The 24372-nt window shown below is 38.3% G+C and overlaps 1 protein-coding gene and 2 long non-coding RNA genes across 3 annotated transcripts; all 3 read left to right on the top strand.

The window, feature by feature from the left end:
• The first annotated feature begins 9336 nt into the window (after positions 1 to 9336).
• Positions 9337 to 12287, top strand: LOC120112488. The gene is made up of 2 exons (XR_005514142.1): positions 9337 to 9584; positions 11999 to 12287. It is a non-coding gene; the product is annotated as an uncharacterized LOC120112488 (long non-coding RNA).
• Positions 12288 to 12547: 260 nt separating this feature from the next.
• LOC120112570 lies at positions 12548 to 14646 on the top strand. The gene is made up of 2 exons (XM_039132153.1): positions 12548 to 14499; positions 14595 to 14646. The coding sequence occupies exons 1-2, from the start codon at positions 12548 to 12550 to the stop codon at positions 14644 to 14646; spliced, it is 2004 nt and encodes a 667-aa protein (XP_038988081.1).
• Positions 14647 to 16282: 1636 nt separating this feature from the next.
• Positions 16283 to 18317, top strand: LOC120112487. The gene is made up of 3 exons (XR_005514141.1): positions 16283 to 16837; positions 16937 to 17480; positions 17590 to 18317. It is a non-coding gene; the product is annotated as an uncharacterized LOC120112487 (long non-coding RNA).
• Positions 18318 to 24372: the final 6055 nt, after the last annotated feature.

Here is a 24372-nt window from a genome sequence, read left to right as displayed (position 1 = left end):
TTCATCAAGAGCTTCATTCAAGAATCAAAGAAAGGGATTGAGCAGATTCAAAGAGGCATCAAGAGCTCCATCCCCCCTTAAAGAGTGAAGCATCCTTGACAAAGAAGAGCAAAGCGACTTCAAAGCGATAAATACTTTCTAACTCTTCCTTGTAGCTTATATTGTTTCATATGCTCATTTAGGAGTTTGAATCTTTCCTTTTGTTTATTAAACACTTTGTAAAGGTTCGTTGGTGAGCCTGCAAAACCAACAAAGGTTTTTGGTGAACCCGGAAAACCAAAGTGTAAAGGTTAGTTGGTGAGCCCGCAAAACCAACAAATGTTAGTTGGTGAGCCCGCAAAACCAACAAAGGTTTTTGGTGAACCCGGAAAACCAAAGTGTATAGGTTCGTTGGTGAGCCCGTAAAACCAACAAAGGTTTTTGGATTGTGAGCCCGGAAAACAATCCAACTGTAATCCGCGAGATTATAGTGAATTCCCAAGGGGACGCTTGGGGAGTGGACGTAAGTGCTAAGGAGAGCACCGAACCACTATATATTGTTGTGTTTGTGTTGTGCTTGTGTTTTCATTTACTCTTGCATCATCTTCTACTCTTGCGTTAGTTTAACTCACTCAAATAGCTTAAGAAAGCATCCACCGCACTTAATTAAGAAAACGTTTAAAGCATCAAAATTTAGAAGAAACCAATTCACCCCCCCTCTTGGCTTGTCACCTTGGGCAACAATTAAGTATGGTGGTCCAAATCTCATAGTCTTGAGCTTGGATAAATATCCTCATCCTAGCCTTCCAATAGGAGTAGTCGGTTCTATTGAAGAATGGAGGTCTATGGGTGGATTGCCCCTCAATATGAGAAGATCCAAATGGGGTTGTCATTTTGATCTTTTACTCTTTTGGTAGAAGAGTTCCGGCTCTGATACCACTTGTTGCCCAAGAAGACAACCCAAGAGGGGGGGTGAATTGGGTTTTAAGTAATAGTTGCAAATTAAAAAACTTAATGAGTAACTAATTAAACTTTATTGTAAGTGGATTAATTAGTTTACTATATGCAGTGGATGAGGGGAATAGGAGAGACAATAAAACAATCACAAACACAAGTGATTTTATAGTGGTTCGGAGCTAACCCTTGCTCCTACGTCCACTCCCCAAGCTTCACTTGGGAGTTCACTATAATCCCTCGGATTACAGCCGGTTGTTTTACAAGCTCACAACCCAACTTGTTGTTTTACGAGATCACAACGAACTCGGTCGGTTTTCACAGGCTCGCCGACTAGAACCACCCGATTGTTTTTCCGGAATCACAATCGAACCCTTACACCATTGGTTTTAACCTCGGCTCACCAACTAACCTCTACCATCTTGATTCAATCCCCTGATTGAATCAAGTAACAAGAAAACAGTTTGTAAAGAGTACAGAAAAAGCTTCTTAACAAGCACATATGAACAATATAAATAATGTAGAGTTAGAAGCCCTCAAACAGATTTTAGAAGAGCAAGAAGGGGCTTCTCGAACTCTGAGTCTCCTCTTTGAATGCACTGGTGATCTGATGTCAGAGGAGAGCCTTGAATGTGAGGAAGATGTTTGGAGAATGGACTTCAATGCACTTCTTCCTTCTTTTTCTTGTATTAACTCTGGACAGGCTTTGGTAGGTGGAAATCCCTTTTGCTTTGAATGGAGTCTCTCTTTCTTACTCTATTACTGTTCACTCTGGCTATTTAAGCAATCCCCAGCGAAAACTAGCCGTTAGACACACTTTTAGAGCCGTTCTGCAAAATCTGCAACTCCTGACAAAGTGTCTGTTGGGATCGGAGTTGACTCGCTCGATCTGGAGTCGACTCGGCTGTTGCTGGAGTCGACTCATGCTTTACTGGAGACGACTCGCCCACTGTTCAAAATTTGAAATAAGGTGCTGTCCCGTTCTGGAGTCGACTCGGCTAAACCTGGAGTCGACTCGTCAATGTCCGGAGATGACTCTCCCTTCTGGAGACGACTCGTTCTTCAGGAATCCAAAGATCTTTCTTTCGGATTTACTTACTCGAGTCGACTCGGATTCTCTTGGAGTCGACTCGGCTCTCAGAGCCAGAAAAACTGGTCTTCTGTCTTTGGAGTTGAACTGCCTCGGAGTCGACTACTTTGCTGGAGTCGACTCGGCTCTCAGACACCGAAGTTGGCTCTCTGACTTTTAGGCTTGCATTCCTCTGAGAGTCGACTCTTGCTTCTTTAGGAGTCGACTCGCCAGCCGTCGGAGTCGACTCGAGTTCTTCTGGAGTCGACTCGGTTCTCAGAGTCCAAAACAACTTCTCTGTCTTTCTGTCTGTTACCCCTTGGAGTCGACTCGGAACTATCGGGGGTCGACTCGGCAAGCATCGGAGTCGACTCGAATTCTTCAGGAGTCGACTCGGTGACAGGGTCTGAGATTCATCTTTCTGTCATGCTGTCTATTCTCAATCGGAGTCGACTCGTAATGTGCCGGAGTCGACTCGAGCCTGTGCCAGAACGTCTGAAACACTTGGAGTCGACTCGAAATCTTTCGGAGTCGACTCGAGTTCCAGACTTTGGTTCAAACTGAGTTCCATGCTTAGCCAAAATGTATTGAACCAAAGCTAGAGACAATTAAGCATAAATTCACAAATATTTGGCTGAAACACTAGATTGAATTCATTAGTATAACATAAGATATACTCAAATGCTTTGAGCTCATCAAAATCAAATAGGGTTATAATCAATCACTCCACACCAAGGACTTGAACAAGCTGCCACTTGAGGAGTTTCTTGGATCCCTGATGACGCATGAGCTCACAATGAAACAACACAGCAAAGAAGAATCCTCTCATAAGAAAAAGGTAATAGCCTTCAAATCTACTTCTTCTAACAAGGATCTATTTTGCAGTAGCAGCAGCGAAGAAGAAGATAATAAGGAAGATGATGATGAGGCTTTTCTCGTGCGAAAGTTCAGAAAATTCATCAACCGGAAGAAGTCCTTTCATCAGAGGAGAGGTCCCTCAAGTTCCTACAACAAGGATAAAGGTAAGGAAAAGGAAAATGAAGGAATCGGATGCTATGAATGCAAGAAGTCGGGACATTTCAGAGTTGACTGTCCCTTGCTGAAGAAGGGCAGCAAATATAAGAAAAAGAAAGTCCTTGTCTCCACTTTGACGGATTCCGATTCATCATCATCATCATCGGATGAGGAACAAGAGGAAAAGGCCAACTTCTGTTTTATGGCGAATGAAAATGAGGTAACATCTGAAACGTATTTAGATTTTACCTTTGATGAATTGTATGATGCTTTTAATGAACTAATGGATGAATATAAGTCAATAAACCTTAAAAATAAAAAGTTGAAGCAAACTAATCAATCCTACACTCACAAATATGATAGTCTAATTAAGAAAAAGGACTCCATTAGTAAAGAAAACTTAGGACTTAAAACAAGCAACCAATTGCTAACTCAAAAAACTAATACTTTAATTAAAGATAACGAAAAACTAACTAAGGAAGTTTCAAAACTTAAAAACAGTAACTGAACTCTAAAAGATAACTTTACAAAAGATCTAAATTCACTAAAAACAGAAAAACTAAACTTAACAAAAGAACTTGAAAAGTATAAACCTATAGTTGAGAAGTTTACCTTTAGTTCTGAAAAACTAGACATGATACTTAATAGTCAAAGAGTTGTATTTAGTAAAGCCGGCTTAGGGTATAAGCCTAACAACAAACAAAAATTTCTTAAATTTTTTTTTGTAAAGGCTGGAGAAAGTAAAACCAAAAATGCAACTTGTTTTCATTGTGGTAAAGTAGGACGTATAGCTAATGTCTGTAACCACAAAAAATCTGAAATTAAAAGAAAGATTAAAAAGATTTGGGTTCCAAAAGGAACCAACGTTACTAACCTTGAAGGACCCAAGAAAACTTGGGTACCTAAAATTGTATGATTTCCTTGTGTAGGAGTGTCTTGCAGCCAAGGTCGACAAAAACTGTTGGTACTTGGATAGTGGCTGCTCAAGACACATGATGGATGACAAGGAGTAATTCTTCACCCTAGAGCCTAAAAAGGGAGGTGCTGTGACATTTGGAGACAATAACCAAGGTCACATCGTTGGTATAGGTAAAGTACAAATCACCTCTTCAACCTTTGTTGATAATGTACGATTTGTAGATGGTCTTAAGCATAACTTACTTAGCGTAAGTCAATTATGTGATAGAGGTTTTGATGTTCTGTTTAAGCCAACTCTATGCATCATAACCAACTCAATTGACAATAGCTTAGTATTCAAAGGAATAAGACGTGACAATGTGTACGTAGTAGATCTTGAAGATCTTGCCAAAAATAACCCTTGCTTAGTAGCTAGTGATACTAAGGTTAATGATGCAAGTTGGTTATGGCACCGTAAGTTAGGTCATGCAAGTATGGATACAATATCAAAACTAGTTAAAAGAGATTCTGTAATAGGTTTGCCAAAACTAAAATTTGAGAAAAATAAAATTTGTGAAGCATGTCAATATGGCAAACAATTTAGGAGCTCTTTTAAATCCATAAATTGTGTCACTACTACTAGACCCCTTGAACTACTACACATGGATCTATTTGAACCAACTAGAACCACAAGTCTTGGTGGAAACAAGTATGGCCTTGTCATTGTAGATGATTTTTCTAGATACACATGGGTCATGTTCTTAGCTCAGAAAGATGAAGCATTTTCAGTATTTAAGAAATTTCATAAGGAAGTTACTAATTCAAGAAATGCTTCAGTTATAGCTATTAGGAGTGATCATGGAACGGAATTTGAAAATCATCTATTTGATGAATTCTGTAGTAAAAAGAAAATAACTCATAATTTCTCTGCACCTAGGACACCACAACAAAATGGAGTTGTGGAAAGAAAGAATAGAACCCTAGAGAAAATGGCTAGAACCATGTTGTGTGAAAGTAACCTTCCTAAGTATTTTTGGGGAGAAACCATTAACACATAATGTCATATATATATTAAATAGTTTTATTGAGACCAATTATAAAGAAAACACCTTATGAACTTTGGAGAGATAGAAAGCCCAAAGTAAACTATTTTCATGTTTTTGGGTATAGGTGTTTCATTCATAATAATGAAAAAGATAACTTAGGTAAATTTGATTCTAAATCTGATGAAGGTATCTTTTTGGGATATTCTACATCAAGTAAAGCTTATAGAGTCTTTAACAAAAGAACCCTTGTTATTGAAGAGTCTAACATGTTGTTTTTGATGATACTAATGATATCTCTTCTAGCAAGAAAGTAGCTCTTGATGATGATGCAGAAATACTTGAGAAAAAGATAGATGATATGACATTATAAGAGAATGAACCGAAGCAAATTGGAGAAACTTCAACAAGCCAAGAGGTAATTGATGATCATGGGCTTACAAAGGCTTGGAGGTATGCTTACGGTCACCCTAAAGAATTAATATTAGATGATCCATCACAACCTATTAGAACTAGAGCTTCTCTTAGGAACTTAAATAATCACCTAGCTTTTGTTTCACACTTACTAAAAACATTGGAGAAGCTGAAATTGATGTAAATTGGATAAATGCTATGCAAGAAGAACTAAACCAATTTACTAGAAACAAAGTGTGGAACTTAGTTGAAAGACCCACTGAATACTCAATAATAGGAACTAAATGGATATACAAAAATAAACTTGATGAAAATGGAGTTGTGATTAGGAACAAGGCTAGACTAGTAGCAAAGGGATATAATCAAGAAGAAGGTATAGACTTTGATGAGACTTTTGCTCCTGTAGCTAGACTTGAAGCAATTAGATTGTTACTAGCATTTGCATGCTCTAAAAAGACTTCAAACTATTTCAAATGGATGTAAAAAGTGCCTTTTTGAATGGGTATATTAATGAGGAGGTTTATGTAGAACAACCTCCTGGTTTTGAAAATCATCAATACCCCAATCATATTTATAAACTAAATAAAGCACTTTATGGTCTAAAACAAGCTCCTAGAGCATGGTATGAAAGACTTAGCAAATTTCTATTAGACCATGAATTCTCTAGAGAAAATGTTGATACAACACTATTTTTAAAGAAGAAAAACAAAGATATGTTAGTAGTACAGATTTATGTAGATGATATTATTTTCGGTGCTACAAACAATCGCCTCTGCGAAGAATTTGCTGACTTAATGCAGAGTGAATTTGAAATGAGCATGATGGGAGAGCTGAACTATTTCCTCGGGCTCCAAATCAAACAATCTAAAGAAGGCATCTTCATCTGTCAAGCAAAATACATCAAGGAGATGCTTAAGAAGTTTGATATGGAAGGAAACAAGCCAATCAGCACACCCATGAGTTCATCATGCAAACTAGACAAAGATGAATCAGGTAAATCAGCAGATCAAAAGATGTATAGAGGTATGATAGGATCTTTATTATATCTTACAGCAAGTAGACTTGATATCATGTTTAGTGTATGCATGTGTGCTAGATATCAATCTAATCCTAAGGAATCACATTTAATTGCTGTTAAGAGAACTTTTAAATATCTAATAGGAACAAAAAACATAGGTTTATGGTACTCTAAAGAATCAAGCATAAACTTAATAGGGTACACTGATTCAAACTTCGATGGTTGTAAACTTGATAAAAAAGCACCAGCGGGTCATGTCAATTCTTAGGAGAAAACTTAATCTCTTGGTTTAGCAAGAAACAAAACTCGGTTGCACTATCTACGGCTGAAGCCAAATATGTTGCTGCCGGGAGTTGTTGTGCTCAAATCTTGTAGATTAAACAACAACTTGAAGATTATGGCATTAAACAAGATAAAATTCTCATTAACTGTGATAATACAAGTGCCATTAATCTAACTAAAAATCTAATTCAGTATTCAAGAACTAAACATATTAAGATAAGACATCACTTCATAAGAGATCATGTTCTGAATGGTGATGTGACACTTCAATTTGTTTGTACTGATGATCAACTTGCTGATATCTTCACAAAACCTTTGAGTGAAGATCGATTTTGTATACTTAGAAGAGGGTTAGGAGTGATTGATCCATTCTAGTGATACTCTTCTCTAATTCATTGATTTTGATGATTAGTTTATGTTGGACACAGGATTTCTTATCTATGATCATCAAATCAGTTCTTAAATCTTAGATAGTTCCATAACTCTCTCTTTTGGCACGAAAATAACAAGTTTTTTGGTTATGTGCCAGAGTTCGAGTCGACTCAAAAAGATTTTAGAGTCGGCTCGTGGGCGAGTCGACTCGCGCATATTTAGGAGTCGACTCGAGGTAGAGTCGACTCGCGACTTACCGGAGTCGACTCGAGGTCGGGAATCCGACTTTTAACCCTAAGCGGAATGTTTTTCTCTTCACTTCTATTTTCAGCCGCCACTGTTCAAAAGCCCTAGAGTCGTCTCCGACCTCGTCTCGGACCCATTTTAGGTCATTTCCGTCGAGTTTTCTTCCATTTTTCTTGTCCTTCCACCGTGTTCAGGTTAAAAATGCCTAGAAAAGTTGTTGTCCCAAGCCGGAAGAGACCCTTCTCCGCGAGTGGGGCCGAGCGACGGTCCAAGGCTCGAAACGAACCCGCGAGGCCACCACCTCCGGTTCCTTCCCCGCCTGGGCCGGTTCCCTCGCACTCATGCGCCGGAAAAGTTGTCTCTACCGGTAGACTAGTCAACTTTGACTTCCTCTCCCGAGAAGGGTTCAACCTAGGGCATCATCTTAGGGCCCAGGGATTAGAACTTTTTTGTTCACTTAACCTACCTACTTACCCTGGGCTAGTACGGGAGTTTTATGGGACCATCGCACGAGGTAGTGGCGGTATCCAGGGGATTGTAGCGGGTGCCCCAGTTTTCATTTTCGAGGATGTCATTGCTCGAGTCCTCCATCTTTCCAGAGAGGGGATCTTTCCCACACACCCCTCAGATAGGACAGAGGCCCTTACGACCATATTAGGGAGTCCACCTCAGTCCCCCCTAGAGGAGGTGTTCGCAAATCAGCTTTCGGCTGAGATGCGGCTTCTCCTAAGTATCATTTCTAGGACTCTCTTTCCCAAAACGGGTAGGTTTGACTTTATTTCAGAAAGAGACCTAGCAATGATGTACCATATCCTCCAAGACACACCCATCAACTTCCCCAAGCTCATCTACAAGTACATGTGTGAACCCCTAGATAAACCTAGGCTCAGCCTTCCTTATGACATGCTATTCACTCTGATCTTTAGGAAGTTAGAGGTCCCTATCCCTGAGGGGGAAGCCTCTCGCTCACTGTGTTTTACAGATCGCATGGATGAGGGGACTCTCCATTGTATGGGTTTCCACAAGGTCGGGGGAGTCTGGGTACGGAGACCATCCACTTCCACACCATCTGACCCTACCACTCATCACTCCCCTAGCCCTGACCATGACTAGGAGCACTATACAGATCTTCCCACCTTTCCTTCCACTTCTGGTCCTTCATTCCCATCCACTTCAGCCGGACTATCTACAGCTCCACCACCTCAGCAACCTCTCGAAGTCCGAATCAGCTCTGAACAACTCCGGGAGTTGAGACAGGAGATTGTGAGGGAGCTGAGAGATGACTTGCTGAGAGAGCTCTAAGGCCCCCAGACTGATCCCTCCACTGACGTCGTTCCCTCCTTAGCAGCCTTGTCCAAGATGGTTGCAGACGTGAAGGAGGAAATCTACAATGTAAGGAGCTTAGTTCAAGCTCAATATTGGAATATAAGCGACGTCAAGGATGACACAAAGAAGATGCAAGATAGCATCCGGAAAGAGCTCGGTACCCAAAGTCAAGGTGCGGAAAGGCTTGCAAATGCCTTAATCTCCAAACTCGACACCCACAACCAGAAAACAAGCGTATTGTGATGGAAAACTAGTGACGGCCCGTTATCAGTCACTATTTGTGACGGATTAGTGACAGACAAAAATTTGGTTACCGTAGTATGAACTTAGTGACAGATTAGTGACAGACCGGTTACAGAATACGCGGATAGGGTGGACGCCAAAATTTAGTGACCACCGTAGGGACGGGGTATCTGTCACAAAACTGATAACCAAAATTACAACCAAACAGTGACAAATTTAGCCGTCACAAAAATCGTAACCCAAGTGTTTATAAATTTTTAAAAAATTATTTTTGACAGTGACGGTTTATTGACAGAAATTTCCGTCACCAAATTTAATTTTTAATTCTAAAATATTAAAAAATATTATTTTTGAATAATTATAATTAAAAAAAAGTAAAAAGAGGGAATCCAAAATCAAACCCACTGCCCCGCCCAAATCCTTTCAATAGCCCAAATCCCAGTTGGAAAAACCCTTTTGCCTCCAAAAAAAAAAAAAAAGAAAACCCAACTCCAAGGAAAGATCACCGCTCCAAGGAAAGATCACCGCTTCTTTTTCTTTTTGCCTCCAGAAAAAAAAAGAAAACCCACTGCCCCGTGCCCTAATATTCCCCGCTCCAAGGAAAGATCACCGCTTCTTAATATTTTCCGATCCAAGGAAAGAAAGATCACCGCTTCCTGATATTCCCCGCTCTTCCTCCCCGCTGCCGTCCGAAGCAAAGATTGCCTCTTCTCGTCTTCCAATCTCTGTAAGTTTTTTTTTTATCTGTTTGATATCTCCGTATAGGTTTAAATCTATTCCTATTTCGTTTCTTCACCGGCTTTTGCTTCGTCCAGCACAATAGGAGATTTCTTTTAATGCCCTAGATCTGAGCATCATTCCTTTCTTTTCTGGTTTTCTTGGATGCTTTGATCCGAGCACGCGACAAGGTAATCCAACGAGGGAGAGAGGGAGGGAGAGAGAGGGGGAGAGGGAGAGAGAGAGGGGAGAGAGAGAGAGAGGGAGAGAGAGGCGAAGGAGAGGGAGGGAGGGAGAGAGATTCCTTGCCTCTTTTCTGTCTGTGACCAAAGGAAAGCAAAGGCCCCATATAAAATGGGAACATGAGCTGGCTACGAGTCTTCCCCCTTGATGGAAGGGAGGTGGAGAGTTTCCTGGCCTGCCGAGAGGCAATTTGGGAAGTTGGGGACAGTAGTTTTGTTTTGGGGGAGAAAGATAGAGGAGGGATTTGGTTGGCTGCAAGAGAAAAGGAGGGAGGGGGTTGAATGGCTGCTGTGCTGTGATGTTGCAGGTGCTGCTTGGGTACTCGCTCGAAGGGGAAATGGTGGGATGGGACTTTTATTAATTAGATGGTGTGAAATTCTCATAATGCCCCTACTTTCTCTCGTAGAGAGGTCCCTTTCCGGCCAAATTCTTTTCTTTAGCTTTACCATGAAGTTTCGGGCTCGTTTGGTTTGCGGGAAGTATTTTCCCTTCTAGGAATATGATTCCTGGGAATCAGATTCCTAGGAAGAGGATACCTAGGAAAGCACTTTTGGCATGTTTGGTTAACCATGGGAAAGTGACAAATTTCCAAAGTGCTTATGTTTGGTTGACCATCCACTTTCCTAGGAAAGTTATGTATAATTTCTATTATGCCCTTAATAAAAATTAGGTCTTTAATGCCTCTTTAATGCTTCTTTAATGCTGAAGGGTCTTTTTGGGAAAAAATAAAAAAAGAGTGATTCCCACCTCATGGGAAAGTAACTTTCCCATGTTCCTCATGGGAAAGACTTTCCCATGAAATGTGGGAATCATATTCCCATGGGAATACAACTTTCCCATCTCTCTCCTTTGAAAACTCCAACCAAACAAGAGGCATTTCATTACTTTCCCGTTGACCACACTTTCCCGGTAGATTTTGCCCAAGCCCGGAGAGAGAAAGAGAGAGAGAGAGAGAGGTGGTGGGGCAGCGAGAGAGCTCGGAACAGTGGGAGAGTGGGGAGTGGGGACAGTGGTTTTGTTTTGGGTGGAGACGGGAGACAGAGAAAGAGAGGAGGGATTTTTTTTTTTTTTTTTTTGCTAAAATAGACGAAAGAAACTTTGATATATCTGAGTAGCTGCTTTTATTATGATACTTGGACACATCACTTGGTTGGGTAAATCATGATACCGGCACTGTGTCGAATTTACTGTTGCTAAAATAGACAAAAATAATGTTGTACTTGAGGAGCTCCTTAATATTATGCATTTTTATTCTGACACATTTGTTAGTCCTACCAATGGTTTGCATATATTTAGACTGCTTCACTGATTATTGTTTTGCTATGATCTATTAAAAGTTGAAACCGCCACTTGGATGGATTTTTACAGCTTTTCAACTCTTATTTTGATGATTTATACTAGTCCTTTTACCAGCCTTTCATCGGTGGTCCTAAAAATTTGGTTCAATAGTCATTTTTGCAGCTCATGTATAGTAGCAGTTACCAGAAAGCCACCACCACCAGCCTCAAAAGACTTTTAAATATATTTGGATGAGTGCAGTCTGCAACTATAACGTTCTGACTAGATGTTGTAATTTTGCAATTTTATTCACTGATTTCCTTAGCGCACTTTCTGCAATAATGATACCACTGCCATTTGTATGTTGATTAAACATATGTTTCCCGAGAGGAGGGATTTTTCATCCCTTCTCTTTTTTGGTTTTGGTATGTATGTATGTAGGTGTTCTTCTGGTTAGTAAATGCATCTATTTGTTACTCTGCTGATAGAATTAGAATTTTCAAAATTTTAATTGCTACTTTGATTTATGTTCTCCTTGTTGTCCATTTGCAGTCCAACTTGCTTGAGTGGAGAGACTTGTCTAAAATAAGCTCTGTTTAAAAAAATCTTAAACCCATTTGCCAGCTCTGTTGTAATTTCATATGAAAATAAGCTCATGGATTTTAGATCTTTGATGGTTTCTTCTGTCAGCTATGTTGTAATCTTAAATTAAGCTCATGGATTTTAGAACTTTGATGTCTAAAATAAACCTATTTGCCAGCTCTGTTGTAAATTTAAAATAAGCTCTGTTGAAAAATAAGCTGTTGTAATTTTGAGGGTTGATGGGTTGGGATTATGTAAAGTTCATGGATTTTAATTTTTTCGTCATGTTATTCATTTTTACAATCATTGTTCATCTGCAAGGAATAATGGAAAGTGGTGGAAAGTGGTGTTGCTTCATGGTTGTGACTTATTTCCAGTGTGCAATCAAGAAGCTGGTCAAAAAGCTTGCTAAGAAGTACCATGCTTTCCTAGCATCAGAGGCGATCATGTATATTCACATTTGTTCTATGTGAAGCAGATAGTATTCCATATGTAAATTTGGATGATTTGACTTGTATTCCTTGTCTTTGTAAAGATTAAATGCTTTTTGAATATTGCTGGTATTAGATGAATGAACAGATAACTTGTAAAGGTTAATTCCTTATGTTCAGCTTTTTGTAAAGATTGAATGCCTTTTTAATGTCAATGATGCTGGGACAAGATTGAATGACTTATTTTTGTCATGCTTATGATAACTTCTCATCTTCATAAATATCATACCAGTTTTTGTTTCTTTTACATTTTTTACGATCTTGCCTTTCGTGTTTTTAATGGTTCGGTTTTTCTTATGTTGTTTTCTTTTTTTATCATCTCTCTAATATTTTCTAGGCTTTCTTATGTTGTTTTATTTTTTTGATTTTTAGAGGAACTATGTCAGTTGATCGTAATTGGATGTACCACCGACTGAGTGAAAATGGTTATATAAGAGCTGAGTTCTGTGATGGAGTTAAAGGGTTCCTTGAGTTTGCATTTACTCAGTTAGAGTATTGTAATGGTGATAAGATTAGATGCCCTTGTATAAGATGTGACAACCAGAAATTTCTTAACCGTGATACGGTCAATGTTCATCTGTTGAGAAAGGGGTTTACACCGGGATATTCAACATGGTTTGCACATGGGGAGTTACTTGGGGAAGTTCCTCCTGTAAGTACAAGTGCAGCAGAAGCATCCAGATCAATGGATGTTGGTTATGAACATGGTGAGCAATATAGAACCATGGTGATGGAAGTTATGGGTCCAGAAGAGGAACTTCATTTGGGGAGTGCACCTGAAGCTAATCATGAGGAAGAGCCAAACAAAGATGCTGCAGATTTTTATTCTTTGTTGAAAGATGCAGAAGTACCTTTGTGGGAAGGGTGTAAAAAACACTCTAAGTTATCTGCTATTAGTCAATTATTAAATTGCAAGTCTGAATTTAATATGAGTATATCTTGCTATGATCGAATCATGAAAATAGTGAAGAATATGTTGCCCGAAAGTGAGAAGCTGCCACCTGATTTCTATCAATCAAAGAAGATGCTTCGGAAATTGGGGTTGAAGTATACAAGTATTGATGTTTGTGAGAATAATTGTATGCTATTCTATAAGAAAACTGAGAATTTGATTGAGTGTACTATTTGTGGTCATCTTCGATATAAACTCAAAAGAAATGATGGTGGTGGTAGGAGAAAAGATGTTCCTTATAGAAGGTTGCGATATCTCCCAATAACACCAAGACTTCAGAGGCTTTTTATGTCAAGCAAGATGGCTGAAAATATGTCATGGCATGTGAAGGGAGGTGATTCAGATGAGATGGTGCATCCTGCTTGTGGGGAGGCTTGGAAGCACTTTGACCGCATTCATCCATCCTTTTCTATCGAGCCTCGTAATGAGAGACTTGGGCTATGTACGGATGGATTTAACCCTTTTAGCCAATCAGTTCGTCCTTATTCTTGTTGGCCAGTTTTTGTAACAGTTTACTATCTTCCACCATCAATGTGTATGAAACGACCCTATATTTTCCTAAGTTTAGTCATTTCTGGACCTAAGAGCCCTGGCAAAAGTATCGATGTTTTGCTTAGGCCTTTGATTGATGAACTTAAAATGTTGTGGGAAGTAGGGGTCACCACTTATGACATTTCTAGAAAAGAGAATTTTCAAATGAAGGCAGCTTTATTGTGGACTATCAACGATTTTTCTGCATATGGCATGCTTTCAGGATGGAGTACACATGGAAAGTTGGCCTGCCCGTATTGTATGGAGAACTCGAAAACTTTTACACTACAACATGGTGGGAAGACTTCTTTTTTTGACTGCCACCGTCAATTCTTGCCCATGGACCATGCATACAGATACCAAGTTGATGGTTTCTTCAATGGTAGAATAGAGACAGACCCCCCACCTCCTCGACTGTCTGGTGAAGAGTTGAAAAATAGGGTCTCTGCCTTGCCTAATATAACATTTGGTTTGAAAGCACCTAAGCACACCATTCCTGGATTCGGTAAAGAGCATAATTGGGTGAAAAGGAGCATATTTTGGGAGTTGCCCTATTGGCATACACTACATATTCGACACAATTTAGATGTCATGCATATTGTTCGGAATGTGTTTCTCAATATATTTTACACTTGTATGGATGTAAAAGGGAAGACTAAAGATAATGTGAAAGTAAGGCAAGATTTAGAGTTGTATTGCAAGCGTCCTAAGTTGAGGATTCAATTTGTTAATGGAAAGCTAGTTAAGCCTCCAGCTTCCTATGTGTTGTCCAAAGACCAGGCAATGGAGGTCTGCAAGTGGGTGAAAGGGTTAAGACTTCCTGATGGATATGCTTCAAACATATCGAAGTGTGTTAACCTGGATGATTATAAGTTTTACGGGTTAAAAAGTCACGATTGTCATGTTTTCATGCTGAGATTACTTCCAATTGCATTCCGTGAAGTATTGCCAGCTGCAGTGTGGGATGCATTGACAGAATTAAGCTGTTACTTTAGAGATTTATGCAACACAACTTTGCGTGTCCAAGATATGGAGGTTCTTGAGAAAAATATTGTGGTTACTCTCTGTAAACTTGAGAAGATATTCCCTCCTGCATTTTTTGATTCAATGGAGCACTTACCTGTTCATCTAGCTTATGAAGCTAAGGTCGGAGGCCCCGTGCAGTACAGATGGATGTACCCCTTTGAAAGGTAAAATCTGTAACCATAACTTTTTCTCTAAATCCATTAAATAGTTTCTTTAAATCCATTAAATTTGAGAAATTAACATATTAATCTTATTTATAGGCTTATGCATGATCTAAAGCAGAAGGTAAGGAATCGAGCATCGATTGAAGGTTCCATTGTCGAGGCTTACATCATAGAAAAAATATCAACTTTCTGTTCGTATTATTTTGAGCCTTCTATACAAACGAGGTTAAATCAAGTTCTCCGTAATGATGATGAAGGAGAGTTTGATCTCGTGGATCGTCTGTCCATTTTTACTCATCAAGGTCGGCCTTTTGGAAAACCTTTTGGAAGGTATTTGACTGCTCAGGAGTATAATGTTGCTGAATTATATGTTCTTCTGAATTGTGAGGAAGTTCAACCTTTTGGAAAGTAAGTTACACAAGTACTTAATTATAATTATATGATATTACTTAATTATAGCTTTTGTCTTGTAGGTATTTTGATGATTATATCCGGCAATCTTGTCCAAATATAAGCCAAATAGATTTGGAAAGACGACGTGAAATGGAGTTTCCGACTGGTTTAGGTCATATGTGAGTACGCAATTCATAAATATAATAATAAATTAGACTTTCTCTTGATTTATTCTACTAGGATAAGTTAGTGTAATATATATATATATATATATATATATATATATATATATATATATATATATATATAATTTCTTTCAATGATCTTATGATATTATTTTTATCATGCTAGGTTAATGACAATAAAAATCATGTTGATGGGCGCTTAAAGGATCTATCATATGGTCTTGGGAATAAAGTTAAATGTTATAAGGGCTACTTTGTGAATGGATACAGATTTCACACCAAAGAATATGGAAAGGGTAAAAGAACTTTCAACAGTGGTGTGTGCATTAAAAGAAGCAGTTACAATGACTTTGAGAGTGACTATTATGGGATGTTGGTTGACATCATCGAGTTAGACTATTTTGGTGTTGGTAATAAAGTAGTGTTATTCAAATGTGACTGGTATGATACGAATAAGGGTATGAAAGTGCACCCTCAACATGGCCTCGTTGAGATCAATTACAGACTAAGACTTCCAACCAATGATCCTTTTGTATTAGCTCAACAAGCACATCAGGTGTTCTACACTGGTTACCCAGGTAAGAAGAAGAATCGAAGATTGTGGTGGGCAGTAATTAAGACGAAAGCTAGAGGTAGATTCCCTCCTAGTGGGACAGAAGTAAATTTTCTTGATTTTTATCAAGAAGAGAACTACAGGATTCCTACCCCAATCTCAATGACAGATGAGCTTGATGATCCAGACATTTTGGTTGGTGTTAATAGAGATGCAGAACAAATTGATGCAGTAGAAATTGAGTTGACAGCTAACCAAATGGAAGATGACTTTGAGGATGAAGAAGAAGATTTTGAAGATGAACAACCGAGGAAGAGGAGCATGAGGCTGAGGAAGATTAAAATACAACATGCATATTTATGAATGCTAATATAACTAATTTTAGACTTATAAATTATAATTGTGCAGACATGGGAAAGAGCAAAGGGAAAGCAACAGGTCCACTGATTGCTCTTTACTTTGATTGAATTTATTGACATTCATATTGGAAAATAACTATAACTTTTTATTGTTGTGCAGCTATGGCCAAGAGAAAAGGAAAACCAACAGGTAATGGAAAAGCAGCTTTAGTACTAGCTGCTACTCAAGTTCCTCCTCAACCTCGTAGATTGCCTGAGCGTGTCGAGGAATGTCATGATGATGATGACTACATCCCTGATGAGGACATGGATGAAGAGGTGGATGCAGATGAAGAAATAAATGATCAGATGAATGGTGCAGTGCAAAATCATGAGGATGCAATGAATGAGGATCAGATGAATGATGAACTTGGGGCTGATCCAAGATAGAGCAATGGCCGAGAGCCAATCCTTAAAGCCCCTGTTGATACAAATGGAAAAGTGATTGTTAGGTGCACAAGAGGAATGTATGAAAATATCACTTTCTTCCATCACAAACTTGTTTATGTGTTTGTTGCATTTAAAGTATTTAGTTTATTTTCTAATGAATATTTTTTAAATTGCAGGTTTCTTGATTATGAGGTCAGCCACAAAGCTGTTGCTATCATGCGCCAATTTTTCAATGGTCCTTGGTTGTCATGGAGGGAGGTCCCTGCACATGCTAAAGTTGGAATGTGAAACAAGTTTGAGGTGATGTAATTAATTTATATTTTTTATCATTAACTTTTGCCCTTGTTACACTTTTCAATTAGTAAGTCTGATTACTTGCGACCTATATATTATTAGGAGATACACACAATTCTTCCAGGATAATTGCATCATGTGCATCAAGTTTGGAACAAGCATTGTCAGCGACGGTTGACAACCTCATTAGGGAGGGTCAGAAGCCAAAAGCTTGTGGAATCAAAAGGAGATTTAAATAGAGCCCGTGATAAACCCCCTAATTGGATCTCTAGAGAAAATTGGAATAAGCTAATTGACATTTGGATTTTCCCAGAATGGAAGAAGAAATCAGAAGCCAACAAAAAAAATAGAAACACCATGAAGAATGGTAGCATCTCTAAACACTGTGGAGGATCAATCGCATTTGTCAATCATGACGAACGACTGGTACACATCTTTATTCAATTAGATTTCTATAATAATTTTCATATTATTGTTCAATCATCTCAAATCAGCCCATTATATGTTAATGAATTTTTTCTTTTCTCTTTTGTAGAAAATAAAGCTCGGTAGGGAGCCAACAATAGTTGAATCTTTTAATCGGACGCATAAAATAAAGCAAGGCATGGGAGGATATGTGGATAAAAGAAGTGAAGCTATTATGGTAAGTATAATTTTTTTATGATTCATAAATATTATTGAGCTTACTCATGTTTATCTCTTATTTGATCCACCATAATGTTTTTCTCTTCTTTCAAATCAACTGGCAGACAAAGTATTCAGCTGAATACTCCAAAAAATATGGTGATGCCTCCACCTCAGATGCTCCACCACGTGATTATGACTTGTGGTTTGAGGCAACTGGTGTCCCAACTCATGGCCATGTCTATGGCTTTAGTCCCCTGGAGGATCTTACTGGAATTATTGGGCAATCATTATCCTCTTCCACCTCTACAAGTCAAGCTCCAGAGTTGTATACACGTGAAGACCTTCTAGGTATTCTTGAGCATGAAAAGAAAAAAATGGCAAGACGAAGTTCTTCAAAAGATGAGAGAAGAGATTGGCTTTGGACCCAGGCATGCAGATCAGGGGAGTAATGGTGATTCTGGTTCTGCTGATCATGCTTCATTGTGGTTGCTTTTGCCTTAGATGAAAGATCTTTGCATTCGTAGGAGGAATGAAATCTCTGTTGATCTCTATGACATACTTTTGAATTTTGATTTTGATGGATTTAGGACATGTTGATGCCTATTTTGAATGACATGTTAAATGACTTTTGCGTAATGTTGAATGTCTTTGATATTACTGATATTATTATTATTATTATTATTACTATTACTATTATTATTATTATTATTATTATGAGCCAATCAATGTACCAAATGTACCAGGTTATTAGAATGTGATTAGTGACCAAATTTGGTTACTGAATTGTTTACCAAGTATTGTGACGAGCAGCCATAAACTTAGTGACAGAATTTTGGTTGCTAAAAATTGATTTTGCTCAGTGAGTTGTGACAAATTAGTGACGGTAATCTTGTCACTAGGTTAGTGACGGGATTAATGACAAATTTAGTGACAAAATTTGTGACCATATCTGTGACGACTAAATCTGTCACTGAAGGTTGTGACAGATCAGTGACCAAACTTGTGACCGAATTCTGTGACAAATCAGTGACCAAGTTATCTTCGTCACTAACTCAGGGATTGGTTAGTGACGGGAAATACATAATTTTTTAAATATTTAATTTTTGGATTTGTAACAGCTTAGTGACGGCGGTTCTGTCACAGAGTTTAGTGACGGAAATCGCTGCCGTCACTGAGAATTTAGTGACGCGTGTTTTTGTAACCAATTCAGTGACGGAAGCTCCGGTCACAAATTCCGTATTAGTAACCAGAAACACGGTATAGTGACGGGAATCGCCGTCACTATACGCGTGTTTTCTGATAGTGACCCTCCAGCAGAGTGTGACCGAGCTCAGTTCGATACAGTCTACGACCACCTCGGAGATCATCGCGCAGCTAGGAACGTCTCTGAGGGGATAAGCTTAGTCATGCAAATGAATAGGCTTAGATCAGGAGCCACATCCTCCACTACAAAGAAACCCTAGTGTATTTTTTGTTTACTTTATACTGTACAGTCCCTTGAGGACTTTTTCTGATATTACACATGTATTCAATTTGATTTGAATACAATGAGTAGATATTTCCTTTCAAAACTGTGCAATTTGAATTCTAATACTTTTCTGTATTCTGTGCCTTTTTGCTATGATGACAAAAAGGAGGAGAAATATGATGAATTCAAATGTAAAGGGAATCACTAAAAAGAAAATCCTTAAAGCAAAATGTAATTTGTTCTAAGTGGATTTGATACCTCGAGGCTCATTATCTCTCTGTTGGGGCTCCTCAAGGAGTAATCTCCAGAATCTATTCAAAGGATATTCGGAGATTAGTTGAATCATACTCAAGAACAAATTGTCAGATTTTTCCTCTGAAAGTAAGAATTTAAGCTAAAAAGATTCAAGACATTAAAAGAAAATTCAGAGAACCTAAACAAAATTGAATGCATATGTTGAGGGGGAGAATCTGAAATCTTAAGAAAGCAAATTCATTAAACACATATAAGCCAAACAATTGATTGCATGATATGAAGGCTTATATAATTCCAAATGAAAGGGGAAGCTTTAATTTCACTGATTTATACCTTTCAATTCTGGATAAATTAAAATAACTAGACATTTGAATTCATTTCAAAATTTTTACTATGAATCATCTCTTGGTTGAGCAATTCACTTTATAAATACTCAATGTTTTATCATCATCAAAAAGAAGGAGATTGTGGAGTGATTGATTATAACCCTATTTGATTTTGATGAGCTCACAGCATTTGAGTATATCTTATGTTATACTAATGAATTCAATCTAGTGTTTCAGGCAAATATTTGTGAATTTATGTTTAAGAGCATCGAGCCTTGGTTCAAAGTCAATTGGCTAAGTGTTGCACTCACTTAAGCCAAAGTCTGAAGCTCGAGTCGACTCCAGAAGATTTCGAGTCGACTCTAAGTGTTTCAGAGGTTCTGGCACATGCTCGAGTCGACTCCGGTACACTACGAGTCGACTCCGACTGAGAACTGACAGAAAGACAGAAAGTTGATTTTCAGACTCTGTCAGCAAGTCGACTCCAGAAGGGTTCGAGTTGACTCCGATAGTTGCCGAGTCGACTCCCGACGTTTCCGAGTCGACTCCAAAGAGTAACAGAAGAAAGACAGAACGAAGTATTTCAGACCCTGCAACCGAGTCGACTCCAGAAGGTTACGAGTCGACTCCGAAGTTTGGCGAGTCGACTCCTAGTTACGTCCGAGTCGACTCTCAGAGGAGAGCAAGACTAAAAGTCAGAAAACCAACTTCGGGCTCTGAGAGCCGAGTCGACTCCAACAAAGTGCGAGTCGACTCCGAGGCAGTTCAACTCAAAACACAGAGGAACAGTTTTTTGGTCTCTGAGAGCCGAGTCGACTCCAACAAAGTGCGAGTCGACTCCGAGACAGCTCAGGTCAATAGACAGAGGATCGAAATTTCGGGCTCTGAGAGCCGAGTCGACTCCAAGAGAATCCGAGTCGACTCGAGGGAGTAAACCCGAAAGAAAGATCTCTGAAACCCTGAGAACGAGCCGTCTCCAAAAGTGCCGAGTCAACTCCAGACATTGGCGAGTCGACTCCAGGTTTGGTCCGAGTCGACTCCAGGTCGGGACAGCACTTTAATTCAAATCCTGAACAGTTGCCGAGTCGTCTCCAGTAAAGCATGAGTCAACTCCTGCAACAGGCGAGTCGACTCCAGATCGCGCGAGTCGACTCCGATCTGAACGGACATACTGTCAGGATGTGCAGACTGTACAGAATGGCTACAAATCAGTGTCTAACGGCTATATTTCAAAAAGGATTGCATAAATAGCCACAGTAAATGGTAGTAGACACTAAGAGAGCTATTCCATTCAAACAAAAAGGGTTTTCCACCTACCAAAGGCTCTCAAGAGTAAATACAAGAGAAAGAAGGAAGAAGTGCATTGAACTCCATCCAACAAACTCTTTCCTTCGCATTCAAGGCTCCCCTTCTGACAGCAAATCTTCAGCACACTCAAAGAGGAGTCTCAGAGTTCGAGAAGCCCCTTCTTCCTCTTCCAAAATCTGTTTGAGGGCTTCTAACTCTACTTTATTCATATTGTTCATATTTGCTTTTTAAGAAGCTTTACCTGTACTCTTTCCAAACTGTTTCTCTTACTTGATTCAATCAGGGGATTGAATCAAGGATGTTAAGGTTGGTTGGTGAGCCGAAGTTAAAACCAACGGTGTAAGGGTTCGATTGTGATCCCGGAAAAATAATCGGGTGGTTCTAGTCGGTGAGCCTGTGAAAACTGACCGAGTTCGTTGTGATCTCGTGAAAACAACAAGTTGGGTTGTGAACTTGTAAAACAACCGGCTGTAATTCAAGGAATTATAGAGAACTCCCAAGTGAAGCTTGGGGAGTGGACGTAGGAGCAAGGGTTAGCTCCGAACTACTATAAAACCTCTTGTGTTTGTAATTAGTTCATTGTCTCTTCCATCCCCTTCATTCACTACAACTAGTAATCTAATTAATTTGCTTGCAATAAGTGTTAATTAGTTACTAATTAAGTTTTTAATTGCAATTATTACTTAAAACCCAATTCACCCCCCTCTTGGGTTGTCTTCTTGGGCAACACAAAATACCTACATTGCACGATAATATTCCATAACTAATACTCTTTCACTTAACTTAGTCAAAATCCAATTAATCATATCTTGAAATACAAATTACTCCACCAAGAAAACTCTCAAAATAGCCTATTCATACTTTGTCTATAAACACAGCTAGCATTCTGATTTCAGCATCACAAAATTCAGATAAGATAACACAAATTTACCACTAACAAAAGTAAACAAAGATATTTGTCTTCTTGCCCCATCTCTCAAACTTTTCGACGAATCCTAAGAATCCTAAAAGCTAAACTCTGATATAACTAATCATTATTCCCTAGTAATCTTAAACCTAAGCTCTGATGCTACCACTTAAGTTGTCATGCTCCCTGCCCAAAATCGCGAGCCGAGGGAACGCGCCAACCGCCGCACACCCATAGGAAACTCTCCCCATGAGCATGCAAGGCATCTTAACCAACATCTCAATTATATAAATTCAAAATAATTCAACTAAATAAATGCAATCTTATTCCATTGACTAACTCAAGTTATAAAGTCTCACAGTTCTAAATACACAGCAAAACAATAATTTACCAATATGCAAAACTTAGTTCTTAAAATAACAAAACCTTGCAATGTCTAACAATCTTAATAAATGTCCAAGATAACAGTTCAACTTAAATAACCCTAATCTAAGATAGCTTGCGCCACAATCCTTCTAGTCGCTCTTCCATTTTGGAACCCCAATAGACTAGTTCTCGAAATCTGTAAAACAACAAGAAATTGTATAATGAGCTAAACAGCCCAGTAAATAATGAACACTCTAGCGAGATAAATCAGCAATAATATGTAGAAAATAAATATATATGCAGTTCCAAGGTATAAGTCAAATATTTCTTAAATTTTTAAGATTCTTTTCACGATTTCGAGATTCTTTCGTATATTTAATTTATGTTGTCGATTCTGGACTATGACCACATGTTCCCTGTGGCAGAGTCATCAACACCGACTAATCTTCTTGCAGTGAATTCTTCAGGACAGTCAATTGCCAACGTATCTGCTCCCATTGGCGAGGTCCTCAACATAGCCAGGTCGAAGTTCAATTAACTCTCTATTTCATATTTCAATTATGAAAACATGCAGTGTCAAACCAAATATCATTCATATCTTAATATCTTTCAATTTATCATATTCAACTCAATAGCCGGAAACTATGACAACATGTTTCCTGTGCCAGGGTCATATGTACTAATGTATTAGCCCCCATTGGCAAGGTCCTCAACATAGCCCAACTGCGAGTCCGAATCTATTATGAGTTATTATTATCTTTTCTTGCATTATGTTCAAGGCTCTAAACCGAAAATATGATATCGAATCAATCAAACATAACCCAAAACGAAAGCAAATACGTTCAATCGGAATTATACAATATTCTAAAAATAGACATACAACACCATGCATCGAATTTGTAAATCAAGAATAACTCGACTCGAGAAAATATTTATAACTTGCCGATAAATCTAAAAAAAAGTTACATTACTTACTTTGCGAACGTGATCCACAATAAATCCAATTAATTTCGCAAATTCCTCGCAGAACCAAATATCTAAAAATCACATTCCTCTTTTAAAATTCATCACAATATGTGTATACAAAAGCTCAAATTTTAATATGCTCCTATGGCTGATCCTGTAAAAGTGCCTAGCACCCCGAGTTCGGGTTCATACCCGTAAATCATCCCCTCTCTTTATTTATTTTTTTCTTTTTCCTTCTTTTCTTTTTCTTTTCTTCTTCTTCTCCTGACTCCTCTCTTGTCGTATTTAAGAAAGAATGATCTAGAGAATCTTATATAATATTGTTGAATCTAAAATCATAAAACAAATTAAGTTTCAAATTGCAGTTCTCAAGATTTAAAATAACCACCTGATAGAGTTGAAGTTAATTATACAAGTAAACATCTCAACCATACTGGGACTCTGTATGATTTAAATCATGATTAACACAACAGATGACTGGATCAAAATAAAGACATCGGAGAATTATAATCGTTATTCAATATAGTATATAGTAAAATTGAGAACATAAGTATGTTTTATATTGAAGTACGCCGCAAAGGCCATTCAAGACAAAGATAACATTTTTCAAAATGGAAGGTCGTGAATGGAATCAAAATCAAAAGGAGAATTAACCCGTCGTTGAGGACTACAACATCTTCTCATTGCCTGAGCATTTTACCATATAGGACAGAAGATCAAAATCAAAAAAAAAGGGGGAACAAATTTCTCATTAATCAACATTCGATACAATTGTGACAGTTGTGTTATTGATTTCAGCAATTAGGTAAAACCTAATCAATCAAGATGTGTTAAAAATCATATGATTGCAACATATTTAAATCCACTAATTAATCTAGTATCCTCTATAAAATTATGATGAGGAATTGAGGATAATGATCAAGTTTTTCTAGGCAAACAAAAGAAAGCTAGAGCCTTTGACAAATCCTTTATTTACATAAGTATATCATGAACAATATCAGTTGTGAAAGGCAAATAAAAGTCAACTTCTCAGTTACTTCTTCCAGTTAGAACCATTGCTATAGTCAAAAGCAAAGGAAAAAGTACCTGCACAAG

Source organism: Phoenix dactylifera, chromosome 11, assembly GCF_009389715.1.
Source record: "Phoenix dactylifera cultivar Barhee BC4 chromosome 11, palm_55x_up_171113_PBpolish2nd_filt_p, whole genome shotgun sequence".
Classification (NCBI taxonomy): Eukaryota; Viridiplantae; Streptophyta; class Magnoliopsida; order Arecales; family Arecaceae; genus Phoenix; species Phoenix dactylifera.
The sequence above is the reverse complement of the archived record's forward strand: the minus strand, read 5'-3'. Positions and strand labels throughout refer to the sequence as shown.

Bases quoted from the DNA above. Each gene is read 5' to 3' on its own strand.
- LOC120112570 (XM_039132153.1), top strand. From the start codon at position 12,548: ATGTCAGTTGATCGTAATTGGATGTACCACCGACTGAGTGAAAATGGT. The intron at 14,500-14,594 runs GTGTGTTAACCT...CATTCCGTGAAG, and splicing joins TATGCTTCAAACATATCGAA to TATTGCCAGCTGCAGTGTGG.